Genomic DNA, 16,535 nt, shown 5'->3' with positions numbered 1-16,535 from the left:
TGGTGGTTTATGGTTGTCATCTTTTGTGTATCTTCTCTGCTACCCCCAGTCTGTTGAGATGTTCAGCTCATCAGCCCTCGCCTGGTGGAACAGTTCCCTGAAAAGAAACTTCAACTCCTTTCCCCCGGGGCAAAAGCGAACAAAATTGACTAAAGTTACATAAAAAATTTTAAACTTTGTATCATTTCCAACAGAAGGTTGGAAAGAACCCTAAAGATTGATGCATTCCAACCCCCTGCCACAGACAGGGACACCTTCCTCTAGGCCAGGTTGCTCAGGGTCCCATCCATCCTGGCCTTGAGCACTTCCAGGGATGGGGAGTCCACAACTTCTCTGGGAAATAAGTGCATTTAGTGCTACATAAGAGCATTTAGTGCTGAAAATGACACAGAGCCCTTCTTCCCCCCTGGATCTGCTGAATCTCGCAGGCAGCTTGGCTAGACATCATCTCTGCTAAGTCCTGGCTCTACCCAAAGTCTTTTGCACCTGGATAGAGGAAGCCAGCAGCGAAAATGGGAGAAGTCCCTTTAAAGGAAACCTGAAGGAATCCCAGAGCTCTATCAGCTGTGAGAGTTGGGATCCACCAGGTCGGAGCTCAGTGCCAAGGAAATCCAGAGAGTTAAGGCGCTGCACAGGTGAATCAAACAGCTAAAAATCTCCATGGATCCAGTTCCTCTTACAGAAAATATTTTCCATTTTTCAGCCTGCTCCCATTACCTAAATACATCAGATATTCAGGATGGGTGGTGAAAAGGGCCAGATATTTGGGATAAGTGGTGAAAATGGACAGGAATCCCTCTGTGCACCCTCCCTTTGAAGTGTCAGCACCATCACCCTCATTTTCTGCAGTTGTAGATGGAAAACTACTCTGGAGATGTGATGATTTTGACTCTGGTGTTGGTGTTTCCCTGCACCTTAATTTCACTTTGTACTCCCATATAAAACATTTTGGGGTGACTGCTATGGAACCTGAATACGACAGGATGTTAAAAAATCGAAAATTAAAAAAAAAGAGAGAGAGAAAAAAAGGGCAAACTGAAAAGCTGAGCCTTTCACCGGGCTGCCACTCATTAAATTACCCGTAAAAGTCCCCGTCGCAATAATGGGAGTAGCTGCCTGTGAAACTCCCTCGGCAACCGGATGTAAATTCCACCTTTGGTCTCCCTGCGACAAAGACAGCGCATTGAGCCGGTAATTGCTGATGTTTCTGCGTTGTGATCATGTCCACAAGCTGTTGGGTTCACAGTGGAACTGATCGCTTTGCTCTGCTCGTTTTTCTCCACCCCATCTCCGTACAGACACACGCGGGGCTGGATTTAGTGCTGAAAGCAGCCGGTACACGGGGAATTTCTGCCCTGGCACTTCACAGTGCTGCTGCGTGCTCACAGCACTCCGGCACTCCTGTGCTCACGCCTAATTCTCCCTGGGGTCCCGTGATGGGATGGACGTGTGGGAATGCTTCCAACTGCACCAGGGGAGCTGTGGGCTGGACATTAAGAAGGCTTTGTTCACTGAGAGGGTGGTCAAAAATCAGAACAGGTTTTTTAGAGAGGTGGTCGATGTCCCATCCCTATCAGTGCTTAAGAAGTATTTGGACAATGCCCTTATTTAAACTTTTGGTCAGGCAGTGGGACTAGATAATCATTGCAGGTCTTTTCCAACTGAAAATACTTCTATTCTATTCTATTCTATTCTATTCCATTCCATTCCATTCCATTCCATCTGCAAAGTCTTTGACAATCCCAGAGGAGAACAGTGGGGCAGGCAGGGCTCATGCAGGTCAGAAAGACCTGAGTGTTCAAACTGAGCCAGAACACCCCGTTCCAGCGCCCAGGGAGGAGCTCCCCACATTTGCCTCATCCATAAGCACCCTGTGACCACAGGCAAGAGGGACATTCCTGCCAGGAGCTGCCCATATGGGTGCAGTGGGGATTCGCTGCAGGTGACAAGGTGACCTCTTTGCCACATGCCAGGCTCTGTTCAACCTCCTCCTCCTCCTCCAGGAACTGGGAAGGAGTATCAGGTCTTGTCAGCTGCTGAAATTTGGACTAAAGCTGGGGGGGATGTCAGGTGAAATCTCCAATGATTTCAGCAGTTTACACAGGAAAATTTTACACATGAGCAGAAATCAGTGCTTCCTTGCCCCGTGTTTTGCTGTTGATCTCTCACCCCATACAACCTCCGCTTTCAGGGGTGTCCAGATCAGACAACAGGGACAAACACAGGTGGAGAAGCGAGGAGCTGGAACACTGCACACCTTCCAGAGAGGCAGTGAAAATGCACTCACCCAAATCCCTTTGCTGTTTCATTGGCAAATCCAAACCCGAGGCCAAACCAAAGCCAAACACCTCTGTCTGCAAGCTCAGCTGCTCAGGGCTGGGGGATTCTTGCTGGAGGAAGAGTGAGTGTGTCATAAAGAGCTGAAGATATCAAGGAGAGGTTTGAGATCTGCCCCTGGGCAATTACTCACAGCTCTTTATCAATCTCTGGAGCTTTCATGGCCGCTAAAGCCCATCTCAAACATAGTAATGACTTATCAGGTTATCTCTGCCCTGGGAGAGATTGGAGATTCGAGGTGAGGGGAGCTGTGCCACCCAAGATGATTTCTGCAGCAGGGAGGGTGGGAATTGATTCATTTCTGTGCCTCTGGTTCCTCTTCCACACCATGGACCCCATTCAGGAGCCACTCGGCCACAAATCCAGGCAGAGGCTCAGCCCTCCTGAGGAGACCAAAGCATGTTTTTACCAAACAGCTGCCCAAAAATGAAGTGAAACTTCCCAACAACAAGAGAGGTTTGGAGGGTGTGTCCTGCAGTGAGAGATTTATGGAGTCCAGCTTACTTAATGCAGCAGAGGTTAAGAAGGAATTTGTTCTTGGGCCTCTCCAAACAGAGATCAGACACTCTGAGACATCTTAATCAAGGTTACAGAGGTGGAAAAGCATCTAAAAGTGGAAGATGAAACACCACGAACAAAACAGAAATGATGAGCATGTGTGAGGAAGGGGGATTTGATTTTGTTCAGAGCAATGAGGATGGCAAAAGAAGGGAAAATTTAGCAAGAAAGGCAGGAAAAATCCTCAGCGCTTCAGTCTAGCATTATAAAAACCCCTCCAGCCCTGGAGCCACCTGATTTATCATGAAACAAATAATATATTTTGAGGACACTTTTAGCCTTGATTTACAGTCAGCATCCTGGATCCCCCTAAGATGGGAACAAGAAGAGCAAAAGGACCAGAGAATGATGTTTGCCTCTTTGGGCCACCAAAATGTGACAGCACTGCAATGGCCTTCCAGGAACAGCTCACGTGGAGACAAGACTAATTAGACATTCATTAAGTGCCTAACTCAGCACAGCACTTAAGCACACATTTAACCTTCTCTCATTACAGGGTCACATCGTCATCCCTTTTAAAGCTCCAGCTCCGATTACAGAAGCCAGCTGACATTTGGGAGGGTCACAAGCATTTTCAGACCCCGAAGAACCAATACCCAGCACTTCAGGAGGTTTTCCCTTCTTCAGTCTCCTGCTCTTGCACCACAAACTTATTCAAGAAATACCAATTTGCATACCAAAACCAGGATTTACATCTAAACACAGGCACCTACAAACAAACCTCTGCCTTCTTCCCACATTTCCTGAGTCAGCCAAGGGAGATCTGATAGCGGCCAGTTATCAACAGTTCCCCTGTTGAATTGTCTTCTCCTGGAAAACAATCCCAGTTCAAGCCTCCCTGGAGTAGCAGCTGGAGGCAGCTGCCCAAGATTTCAAAGCATGTCCTGCTGATCACCAGGACAAGCTCCATGTGCAGGAAGACCAAAATATCTGAGGGATAACCTGAGGGATTCTTCTGCAACCCACCACTGCCTGCTGTACCCTCTGAAATATCTGTGTGGGACAGTGAGCACAAAGAGCGTCTCACTAAACCTGGGAAGCAAATTTGGAGCAGTTTCTCCTTCCTCCAGACACTGAAGAACAGGTGCTGCAGATAAGACAGGGTCACTTTGGCAGAGTTTCTTTGGGAAGTCCCTCAATAAATGGTCATAAATTTCCCTGTGCACCCGAACCAGGTGTAAAATCACTGGCCATGAGTGCAAACAGTCTGTCAGTTATGTTTTCTTGAGTGTCCCTGTAGTTCTGGAGCTCTTGTTGCCCCTATAGTTCTGGATCCTCTTGGAGCGAAGCTTTTCACAGGGATCTCACCCACAGACCGTGAGCCAAAGCACAGCTGTGTCCAAGGCAACACCTCGTTGTAGATTTGCACCCATCCATTCGCTTTGGAAATACCCAAGGAATAAAAAGGCACATTAGGGAAAGTCAAGTTTCATATTTCAGGATGGTATCTGGGTATCTGGCAATTCAAAGGGTGGTTTGAGTTGGAAGGGACCTCAAAGATCATCTCATTCCAACCCCTGCCATGGAATTCCAAATTCCTTTTTGTGCCTTTAAAGTCATCAGAGTAGATTAGTACAACTCACACATGCCCACTTGTTCCAAGATGAAAGTGTTAAGACAGGCCCAGAAACAACAAATGACTCAGAAAGCAGCAGGGAGGGAAAAATAGCGATGATAATAAAAAAAAATAAAAAGGCTTGTTGGAAAAAAACCCGCTACAAATACAATCAGAACAGCAACGAGTGCAATAACCAGCATCAGCACTTGGAAATCAGGAACCCTATCAAAATATTCCACCCACAAAATGCTGTTAAGGGATTGCTGACTCCCTGTCCAAATTGGATCTCGCCTCCATCTTCCTGATCAAGCCTTTGCATAAATCAAAACAGACACAGTGACAGACAGAGCAGCACATGGAGAGCCCGGGCACCCTGCAAGCATCGTTGCTGTGTGGATGGCATCCCACCAGCACAGACGATAATTCCCTGTCTTCAATATGGAGCAGATGTGAGCAGCCAGCAGAAAAATTATCTCCACTCTACAAATATTTGACACCCAAAAAGGATTTTGATTCAGCCACCCTTGAGCCTCTTTCATATTTACTTTGTGGGAACATTCGGGCACTCGAGCTGGACTAGGAGAGATCCCTACAAAAGCCAATATTAAGCTTGAATGCTTCAGGATTTGCTGAAAATCTTATTTCAAATTTCACCTTTGGTTGCAGTGAGAAAGGTCACACTGCTTGGGTGGAATGCATAAATCACCCAATCAGCAAATTCCAGGCATGACACATGACTGAACTCCGAGGAGGCTCCTCACGAGCTGTTCACACAGGAGAAAAGGGCATTGCAAAAAAAAAAAAAAAAAAAAAAAAAAAACTAAACCCAAATCTGGGGAGTCTTGTGTTCGTGGCCAGGGAGGGAGGCACGGCTGAAGAACTAATTTGCAGGATTTATGGCTCGGCTGTGCCTTCATGTATTGATTCACAGATCAGCGAGGAACAAAATCTCCTGCAAAATACACTGACGAAAGCACGAGTACCTGATCATATCCTAATCTCTCAGCTAATGCCAGGTGCAGGCTGCAGGAAAATCACTCTGCACAGCCTGGATCTGTGCCCAGCCACCTCCTTCCTACTGCAAGCTAATCTGGCCTCTTCCCCTCAACCCTGAGAAATTCCACCCTCAGTTGGGGTGGAAAAGTCAGGAAGGATCCCCAAATTCGTGACCCAGACAGATGTCAACTTTCTGCTGGTGGCAGAGGACATTTCAGTCCAGCACCTGAAGAAGATGAGATCTTGGGGTGAGGGTCAGCTGTGGGTCTGAGGCTCACGGAACTGGAAGCTCCATTCCCTGCCACCTGGATTCCTATTTAGCATCACACCTCTGCTTTACGTAACCTGCATGCTGGCAGGTGGGGTGGGAGCTGAGAATAAACACCCCAGAGCAGACCTGACACAGGTAGTGAGAAAAAAGCTTCACTTTCCAACCCCCCGAGTCCTTTCTGTCTGCTTTTTCCCTGGCTGTGTCAGGTCTCTGGAAGGAGCACTTCCCTCCCCAGACCAAGATCAGACCTCAGGACCATCCCACCTTGATTCACAGACCTTTTTGTCATGCCTCTCCCACCTCCCCGTCCCTTCCCAGCCCACACCATACTCAAGACCTCAATCAAAACCCAGTGACATATCTGAGGAACAAGCCACAGCAAAGGCACCGAGCAATCCCCTGGAAGCAGCGTGGTGAGTTTTCTTCCTGAAAGCCTCCAGAAGGAAAACGAAGCTGAGAACAAAACGAGAGTGCCTTCTGTTGCCATCCCCGCGAAACAGATCCAGGAATTAAGTTTTCCCTAGAAATTAAAGTGGTTGATAGGGCTGCTGAGAGCAGCCTGCCTCGGGAGGTACCTTGGATCCTGCCTTTTCTAGGACATCTGTAATTATGTTGGAAAACTGCTCAGCCTCAGGTAAGAAGCTCCCCCTCAGCAGCTCGGAGGCTGCAGGAGTAAAACAAGCAATGAACAAACCCCAAGGATGAACAAAACAACTTGGGGAGTATTTAGGGGCAGCTGATTTTCAGTTCCAGTCGCAGGCTCATAAAGAGCCTTGGAGGGTTCTCTGACCTGCCTGTTGATTGGGAAATGAGGTTTCCATGCCAGGCATCCACAGATACGGACACAGAGGTGACGGGGACAGTGTGAGACCTGTGAGAGGAGAGCCCAACCAGCCCTCCCTCCCCAGCACCCCCCGGCCACCCTCCACTCACCCGGGAACTCCGCTCCATTGCTGTCCTTAGGGCTGCTCACGCAGTTCTCCAGGTAAATTCCATCCTTGTAGCAATCTTCCTTCTTCCTGGTGAACCCCAGGATCTCGCTGGCCTGATCCAGGACCTCCCCTCCCGAGCAGGAGCACGGGGTCTGCATGATGCCACACGGGTGGGAGCTGCTGCTGATGGCCAAGCAGGCATCCAGCCACTTGCAGAGCATCTGGCAGGCGGCTTTGCTGGGGTTCCTGTTGCCCACCACCAGATATTCCACCGAGAAGTCCCTCTCCTGAGCCTTGGTGGGCTTCCACCGCATGGGCCAGGTGTCCACGCCCGGCGGGGCCGTCTGCTTCATCTGCAGGAATTGTTTGTTGGACTGGAGGAAGGCAAAGCGGGTGGAGCCATCGCAGAGCTTCAACACATCGTCAAAGCTCTCCATGCCCAGGTAGGTGCGGGTGGACTCCAGGAAGGAGTCGAACTGGTAGGTGCGGATGTGCTGGTGGTCACATACGCCGGAGGGTTTGAGGATCTTCATGTACAAAGTGTACCTGCGAGGGTCGGGGTTCTGGATAATCCAAGAGCAGAGAGAGGAGTTCAGTGGGAAGACGGCGAAGGAGGAGAAATACCCAAAGAATTTCCCTTGGACCAAAGTGGTGCAGGGAGTTTGTGCCAGGTCCAGAGCGACCACGGTCCACACAAAGTAGAGTGGCGATACCAAAAGCAGGTTCAGGGCGGATCCAATGCTCCTCATCCTAGGTCTCTGGTCCTCTGGAACTCAAAGTAAATGTCAAGCAGGTGCCAGATCCTGGACATAACAGGGACCAGCTTAGAGGAAAAGCAGAGTTTAAGAGGCTCTGGATCTGAAATCAAGCTGATCCTCCCATGTCTGGATTTGAGCTCCCTCCTGTGGCCATAAACAACACCTGGAAAAAACAGGGAAGGGAAGGAGGAGGGGGAGAGAAAGAGAAGAGATTTGGGATTTGGGGTTTTTGGCGATGTTTTGTTGTTGTTGTTTTTATTAACCCTTCACAAGGCTGAGAACCCACACAGCACTCCCAGTCCCAGCACTTCTCACGGGGGGAAGATGCAGCCCCACATCACCATTCCCACACTTGGTTTGGGGGTGATCCCATCCTTGGGGTGTCCTAACCCCCAGGAGGGGCCCAACTGTGACTGACCCGGGGTGGACACAGCTGTGACCTGCTGTCCTTCCCAGTGCCCTCTGCCCATGCAGATCCCTCTGCTGAGCCAGCAGAGCCTTGGCTGTGAATTTTAACCATCTCCCCAAAGAAAACAGGATTGGTCTCTGGGTTAGGGAGTCTCCAGCTCTCTCCATCCCAAGTGAGCCAGGATGCTGGTTCAACTCAGATTTCAGGCTGCACCTGGGGAGGGTGGGCTGGAGGTCAGCATGGCCAGCTAGGCTCTGCCTCCTCTCTTCCCTCTGCCAGCAGTTGGTTTTTAGCTTCTTTATGTCTCTCCTTTTCTCTCTCCTTTCCACCAAAGCAGTGCAGGGAAGGGAACTGTTGTTCAGGAACCCAGCACTGGTGTAACCCTGAGGCCAGGCAGAATAATGGATGGAGCTGTACGCCCAGCACACAAGCAAAAAAGGGCCAAAGAGGCAGATTTTATGTCTTCCCACACCAGGCAGCCACCCCTCCTTCCACCCCTGAGTGCAGGACACCCCAAAGCCCGTGGTGCTGTAGCCAGGCTCAGAGCATCTGCAGAGAGTGAGAGCCCTCTGTGCCAGTCCCAGGGCCTCCTTCAGCCCCCAAAACCCTTCATCCAGAGTAGAATCCACCCTGCAATACCCTAAGGACGCATTCCCTGCAACCCTCTCTAGCCCAGATTCCTCCTTCAGCCCAGAGCCCTGTTCCCCCTCCATGACAAAGAGGATCCTCTGCACTCGTGTAAATCTCCCTCTTTCTTACCCCAACAAAAGACTCTCCTACATCCCCTTCCCTCCATCTCCTCTCTTTGCAGGAGAGAAGAGAGAAAGGAAAACAGGATCAGTAGCAGGACTTTCCTCATCATGGACTCCCATCTGTGTCCACCCCCAGGTTTGGGGACGGGCACTGATAACAGCTGCAGGAGGGGCAGACCCCCGGAGAGTAGGGCAGGATTTCTCCACTGCTGATGACACAGCCATGGGGCCTTTTCCTTCCCACTTTCCAACCTTTTTCCCTTCCTCCCCTCTCAGCTCACCCCAGGTAGAGAAAATCAGGAATTTCCTCTTGGGTGAGGCTTGCCCTGCCCCTGCAGCACTCGCTGCCTAGAAAACAGCACTGCCGCCCCATTTCCAAAGGACAAAGGGGAACCTGGGAGGAAGATTTCCTCCTATCAAGTCAGAAAACTGCCGTGATTTCAGGAGACTTCGCAGTTCATAGTGAAGAGGTGCTCAAGGCCCCTGCATTGAAATGCAAACAGCCCAGTTCCTGAGGGGCAAACATTACCCTGGGCTGCAACCCACAAATAATTCCGATGTGTTTCCCCATGATTAGGGTGGCACTGCGAGGAAGGAATTAGGGTGAAAGTCTATGGAGAGGGGCATCTACATCCAGGGGAGAGGGAAAACACGTCTTCATTGCACCTCCAGCCCCCGTGTCCCCACTGCTGTCCCCACTGCTGCCATCTCCCACCCCATGCCAGGCTCTGCCTTCCCAGACTGCAAACAGAGGGACCTTCCACCACAGCCGTACAAATTCCCAGCAAATCCACAGTTCAGGCAGCCAAACCCAGCCCCAGGAGAGACTGAAAAATAGGAGATGAGAAGCCCACAGACCATCCTGTGCATCTGGGAAGAGATGAGAAGCTAAATGCACCTCCACGTTCACTCAGGTTCTCTCCCTGCTCTATATCAAAGAGTTGTCTCTGCATCTTCTTTCTCCTGCCAAAACCTTTTCTTTTGGGCAGGAAAGGGTTGGGGAACTCAAAAGTCAGACCTGCTATTTGCAAACTGTGTTTCATCCCAGATTCAAATCACTGCAGCCCCTGCCAGCAGGTTCCTGAGTGTGTGTTAGACCTGACACTAATCAGCATGGAGTCCAAATGCATTTGGACTTAAATTTTTTACAAGTCAGATCCCCACTCCTGGCTGCTTTGCAGTCTACAAAGCTTGACAGTGCAAATCTCCCCTTGCCAGGCTCCTGCCTGCCTCTGGAGCCAGAATTCAGGAGTGAAAAGGGGATGCAAACCTGGTCTTGCTTGCAAAGAATAGAACAGGGATCTACCAAACATCTTATAAATTTCCTGATTAGCAGGAGGGGCTGCCTAAATAGGACTGTGAATGCCCTAAATATCAGATTTGGGAGCTGAAAGGCTCTTGCTTTAGCTGACCCTCTGAAAGGGGCCACTGGGTCTCTTAGGACAGTGCTGGAACAGCTCATTCTGTTTGCAAATCCAAAGTCTACCCGACCTTGAACCTGATGAGTGAGCCAGGGATCACAGAATTACGGAATATATTGAGTCAGAAGGGACCCACAAGGATCACAGAATCACAGAGTGGGTTGGGTTGGAAGGGACCTTAAAGATCATTTTGTCCAAAGCGCTGCCACAGGCAGGGACACCTCCCGTTATCCCAGGTTGCTCCAAGCCCTGTCCAACCTGGCCTTGAACTCTTCCAGGGATGGGGAATCCGGAATCTCTCTGAACAACCTGTACCAAGGCCTCCCCACCCTCCGAGTAAAGAATTTCTTCCTGATATCCCATCTAAACCTGCCCTCTGCTAGTGGGAAGCCAATTCCCCTTATTCTGTCACTCCCTGCTCTTGTAAATAATATCTCCATCTTTCTTGTCACCTTAACCTCTGGTCCAGACCAGAAACTTGCCTTTCCTGGTTGGAAGCCGGAGCTAGCAGTGCCTCCATAGCAACCAGATGATGAGGAGACAGGGTTTGTTTTGAAATCCAGTTCCTAATGGTGACTTCAGTGCCTGGGATTCAGCCCAGGCCTCCTGCTCTCCACAAACTCAATTTTTCTCACACTGACCACAGACCTGCTTCTGTCTGAGGATGTGGTGAGCACAAAACAAATGCCCCCTCACTGCCCCTGTCAGGGAAAAGCACCGTAAAAGCCAACAAACTTTAACCAGACCTGTTATGGTTGTCAGGTCTCACAATTGATTTCCCCTCAGTGCAGTCACATCTGGCAGGTTTCCCCATAAAGAGCATAAACATTTTTTTTCCTCTTTCAACTAATCCCTGCTGAAGTGGGAATCTTTACTCAGAGCAGGAGTGGATGGGCAAAACCCCCTCCACACCTGGATCTTTGGCTCGACAGGTGTTGGACCTGGCAGGGAGGGAAGATGCAACAGGTACCTGAGTGGCTGCTTGATTTCAGCAGAGATCCATCTCCTACACTTCCATCCCCAAAAAAATCCCAACGGGGACATATAACCAGAGGCTACAGCCTGCAGCTGGGGAAGTTATTGAAGGAGTGAAAACACAGATTATTGCAGTGTTGGAGGTCACATTCATATGGCACGCAGTCAATTTTGCCCACATTCCCATGGTTTTTGCCACAGTCAGTGTCCAGGTAGCCTGGCTGTTCCTGGAATTTTGAGTGATGGAAGACATCCCTGCCTGGTCCCATCCTTTGGCTCCAACTTGGAGCACACAACACTTCCCCTGCCCTTTCCTTCCATCTCTGCCTGGGAGGTGGGTCTGGCAGAGCAAAGCCTGGGGACAGCTGGTGACATTGGAACACCTTGGGCTTGTTTCTCAAGGACAAACCAAAGGACAAAATTATTGTTGCCCTTGTGTGTATGTGTGTGTGCCCATGGCAAAAATGGTTTTTCATCCCAAGAAACTCACAGAAAGAGACCGAGAAGTTTGGTCTGAATGGTCCTTTTGCCTTGGTCACCTTGTGCAGCTGTCAGAGGTGACAAGGAAGGGGATTATGAAGAGCTGTGAGCCACCAGCGAGGCTCCTGCACTCTCACACAACTCAGAACTGCCCTCACGATTTTTTCTGCCTCCTTGTTGAGCATTTGCCATCCCACTCTGGCACCCACTGGATCAGAAACACAACCTGGGACAGCCCTTCACAGCTCAGATCAAAACCAGGCAAGGACTAAATCACAGGTTACATCTGGGCTGCCCAGGGGATTTAGGCATCCAGTTTGCACTGGTCCCAGTGAATTTTGGACCCCAAGGGGTGTAGGCATACAGTTTGCACTGATCCCAGTGAATTTTGGAGCCTGCAAGCCACAGAATCATCGAATCAGTAAGGCTGGAAAAGATCTCCAAGGTTACTAAGTCCAAGCTTTGACCAGACACCACCATGGTGGGCCCTGTCTTGCTGCGGGAATGATCCAGGTCTGAGGCTGGATTTTGCCACCACTCTCGTTGTTCCTGCTTGATTTCTGCACAAATTCTGCCCACCCACAGCCACTCTGGGGAGTCAGGCAGTGTGGGATGTGTGAGCAGGGATCAGGGCATCCCTGATTTTACCCACAACTGCCTTCACCCTCTGCCTGAATAGCCCCACAAGCCGATTCACCCCATCCCAACAAGATCTCCCTGATGGACACCTCCAAACTGGCGTGTCCAGCTCTGCAGCTGTGCCCAGCCCAGGGATTTCAGCTCTGCCTGGGCAGGAGGAGCCTGTGGGATGCCGGCAGTGCTGCCATGTCCTGCTTTTCAAAGTCCCTGCATGGCACAGTCCTCCCACGAGGGAAGGGTGACATTGCTGGTGGAGCAGCCACCACCTTCCCTGGCTGTGCTGGTGGCACTCCTGGAGCAGCAGCCTGGATGTGGCCAATGGAGGGCACTCTTAGACATGCACACAAACACACACACACACAAACACTCCATGGAAAAAGAAAGAAAAAAAAGGGGGAAAAAAAATCAAGATGACTGTAGAAAGGGCATCCTTGCCCACTGCTGCCTGTAGGAACATTCCCAACACCTGCTCCCTGATCTGTTCCCACCGGTCCAGCAGTTCTAGCTCCCCTTTCTCTGCCCACTGGCTCCAGATGTGCCACTGTCCAAGATTTACTTCCCTCTGCTTTTCCTTCTCCTGACTTTGGTGCACGGCTGACATCCCAGCAGGGTGAAAACAACTCTCATCAGGCGAATCCTCCTTTCCTGGGGCTTCCCATTTCCCTGTAAGAAGGTCCCCAGACATCACACTAAATATCCCTTTTGCCTGAGGCAGAAAAATGCCTGGCCCTGAAAAGCTCGTCCCTTGCCACTCTGAGGAAACACAGGGAAGGAGTTTGTTCTGTCCTTATTTTCGAGGAACTGTTAGCAGGGGAAAAAAAAAAAAGCTGCAACAGCTTGGAAATTTTGTTTTTGCGAGGGAGCAAAGCAGAGTGGAAATGCCTGGAAAAACATGGTGGCATCTGTGAGCTGACAGCACAGAGAGGAGTCAAGAAGGGCTCAGACCTGGGTGTTGCTCAGCTGCAGTGGCTCTGCTGGGCTGCTGGGCTGCAGGGAGAGGAGTTAACCCTGGAAGGCACCCAGGGAGCTTGGTCAGGTCCTGGAGCAGCACCTCTACCATAAAATCAGTGCTCAAAATCAGGGTTTTTCCTTACTGTTATTTTTTATGGTCCATTTTCCATCCCTGGAAGTGTTCAAGGCCAGGTCAGAGGGCTTTGAGCAAGGGACAGGTGTCCCTGCCCATGGCAGAGGGGGCGGAATTAGATGATATTTAAGGTCCCTTCCAACCCAAACAACTCCATGATTTTCCTAACACAGATTCCTGCACAGATCCCTCACATCCTGGAATATTTGCTCCATCACTGCAGAGACTGATGTGCTACCCCCTGCCTCTCTCTGAGTCTCCTGAGTGCAGAGAAAGCCAAATTTCACCTGTCTGCTGTGCTAATAAATTCTATATGTACACACACCAGCATCCTTCATCCCAAATTTCTCCCAGCTCCAAGCGGGAAATGCACTCGCCTTAGGGGTGGACCCCAGCAGATGTGGAACAGCCTGCAGGAACAGCATTAACAGGGTGGGGAATGTTTGATTCTGTGATGGGAATTGGCTTGTGGGGCAGGATCCTGATCCTATTTCAACTGTCAAAGGCTGCAAGAGGGGATTTGGGGAAAGGGAGGGCTGGGAAATGGGAAATATCAGGGAATGGATCATCCTGGGGCTCCCCAAAGGGCTTTCAACCACAATGAGGAAACTCCAAAGCCCCTGAGCTTTGGTTGAACCCTTGCATCTGTGATCTCCTTCAGCATTGGCCAGATGGGGAGACACAGTCAGGGGGAGCCAGAGGCCAGATTTGAATCCTGGCTCCAGGATTTGTGCACACTGTCACTGAAGCATCTCTGCCAATTCATGCTTCAGCTTTCCCACCTGAAAAGATGGATGTGAGAAGAATCTTCTGCTTTCCTTTAGAGCTCCATGATCTGAAGATTTCCAGCTGAGTGCTGGAGATGATGATTCATTTCCAACCAGCCAGGATTTCATCCCAAAAAGAGATTAATTTAAAGACTAAGCATCCCCTTATCTCAATCCACATCTATTTTTGTCCTCAACTTTCCTCTACATGGGTGCAAATCTTTTGGCATTGTCTGTTAGGAGCCCTGGCTGGACTTGGAGTTTCTCAAGGACTTTATAGGGCTGGCTTTGATGTCCTTGCACAGCAAAGTCAAGGAGCACGTGGGGGTTCTTGGCAGAAAGTTATTGATGGAGGTCATAATGTTACACCTTACCCTGCCACAGTTTAAGGAAAGCAGATTTAAATCCCAGTTTGAACGGGATTACAGCAAGCCTGTTATGAGTTCCCAGGCATTTCCTCATTCCCAGGGGAATACACAATGCTTCTGATCCTGGTAAGATCAGTCTTTCCTCCATGCCAGCATCACCCATGATCCCTGACTGGCCCCACTCCCACCCATCCCCATTCCCACCAAGAAATATCATGGATTCTACACCAGCAAATCCTAGAAAAATCCCGTTTTCCCTGCTGCCTTGTTCCTGACTGACGGTGCTCCCAGCCAACCCTTTGGGGTCTTTTTCCCTACATTACCACCCTGCTCCTGGTTGTGAGGGTTACACAAGAGGGCCTCTGAGGGCAAGGTCATCCTAATGAGTGAACAGGAATGCTTCCATCGTTGCTCATTTGAGCTGGGAACCGGGATGGGATTGATTGGGAAACCGTCTGGAGGTTAAAAGCACTGGCATTAGCTGGGGAGATAAGTGGGAGCCCCCCGGGGATAGGGGGTATTTAGGGAGGGGCTTTGTGTGCATGGTGAAGCTCAGGCTTGCACAGGGACATGTGCAGAGGGATGTTTGGCAAAGCTAAAATTGGGCTTTGGGATTCATGGGGTGCATGTCCTGACACTGCTCATTTCTGTGTCCCACATAAATCACATCCTCAGGCTCATTCTCTGGCCCCTGAGGACAAGAGCCCAGACACAGCTCCTGCTCCTGTGGCTAAACTGCCTGTTCCCAAAGCAGAACAGCCTTCCACAGGGTTTAATGTTCACTCCTGAGCTGTACCCAGGCATGGTCTGGGGTGGGGATTGTTGGCTGGGGTAAAAACGTCACCAGCAAGCGTCCTGAGATGTGTAAGCAGTGATGGGAAAATGTTTCAGGCCATATTTTAGGAAGAAATTCCTCCCTGTGAGAGTGGGGAGGCCCTGGCACAGGCTGCCCAGAGAAGCTGTGGCTGCCCCATCCCTGGAAGTGTCCAAGGCCAGGTTGGATGGGATTTGGAGCAACCTGGAATAGTGGAAGATGTCCCTGTCCATGACATGGGGTGGGACTGATGATCTTTGAGGTCCCTTCCAACTCAAGCCTTTCACAATTTGATGATTCCAGATCCTGGCTCTCTGGAGTCACTGATGCAGAGATGGCTACAGAGGACAAAGGAAAAGGAGGTGCCTTGGCCAAGAAACTTGGATCTCTGCTCCTGTCCCACCTGTCCACACACCTGGGATGGAATAACAGCTGGATTTGGAACTTCTCGCGCCCCATGGCACCTCGGAGCTGGGCTGCCCAAGGGAAACCAAAGGAGATGAAGACTCAAACAGCTGGTTTTGCAACGAGCCCTGGGCTAGGATCTGCATGAGCTCAAGTCCTGGTGCTTCTCCCAGTACCAGGAAAGGAGATTTCCACTTTGCTGCTCTCCAGCTCGTAACTGGCTGGGGATGATCAGCAGCAGGAGATGACCAGAAGCCTTTGACCAGCCCCAGTGTAGGGAAAATTTAATGTGGGCTCCTCTTCTGATTCTTTCCATGGCTTTGAATGACCGTGCCTCAGTTTCCCCCCACCAGACAAACAATGTTTACACTCCCCCAGTGATGGAGATAAATTTCCCAGGCAGCAGCTGGGAAAAGATGGAAAGACTGCATCAGAGTCCAATTTTACATCAACCCTGAAGGTGCACCATGCTGTTTTTGAATGCTGCTGTCTCAGCAAAGTTAAAACTGGATTGGGAACATTTCCCCTTCTGACAACAGGAATTCAGCTTGTAATTTTAGGCATTCAGTTTCCAATGCCCAGTGAGGACGTCATTAGATTGCACACAGAAGGACCGTAAGATCCTCTTGCTCAGATTTGCAATTTTCAGCAAGAGGAGGGTGGAGATTCAGGCTGTGGCTACAAAAGACACTTAAAATACAGGTCCTTTTTAGTAAAACCAGAACTGTGGTCATCCCTGGACTTACTTTCACTGTCTACAGAGTGAGTACCACAAAAGAACTGGGCTGCTTAGCTATGGGAGAGATTCCATCTGCTTCCACAAGGTCTGAAATGAGGGGCTTTGGAGTCTCTGATACCACACTAAAGTGGGCAAATAGGAACTTCCCAGCGTCACGGAGATGACAGAAATACCTGAGCTTGAGCAGGGTGTGGAACCTTTCCATCAAGTTGAGCACAGCCCCTGAAGGTGGAGAGAGAGACGGACAAAGCAAATCCCTTTTAAAACCCCAA

At 50.1% G+C, this 16,535-nt stretch overlaps 1 protein-coding gene across 12 annotated transcripts in view; it reads right to left on the bottom strand.

Moving 5' to 3' along the window:
- Positions 1-16,535, bottom strand: part of ADGRB1 (adhesion G protein-coupled receptor B1) — a 283,514-nt gene that overhangs the window by 196,104 nt on the left and 70,875 nt on the right. For all 12 annotated transcript variants that reach the window (XM_032134553.1, XM_032134548.1, XM_032134575.1 and 9 more), the window contains one exon: positions 6,654-7,573. In XM_032134553.1, the coding sequence (XP_031990444.1) occupies positions 6,654-7,401 (748 nt within the window). In that variant the 5' untranslated portion in view covers positions 7,402-7,573. The remainder of the gene's footprint in view (positions 1-6,653; positions 7,574-16,535) is intronic.

Source organism: Corvus moneduloides, chromosome 1 (genome assembly GCF_009650955.1).
Source record: "Corvus moneduloides isolate bCorMon1 chromosome 1, bCorMon1.pri, whole genome shotgun sequence".
Classification (NCBI taxonomy): domain Eukaryota; kingdom Metazoa; phylum Chordata; class Aves; order Passeriformes; family Corvidae; genus Corvus; species Corvus moneduloides.
This window is presented reverse-complemented; position numbering and strand designations above follow the sequence as displayed.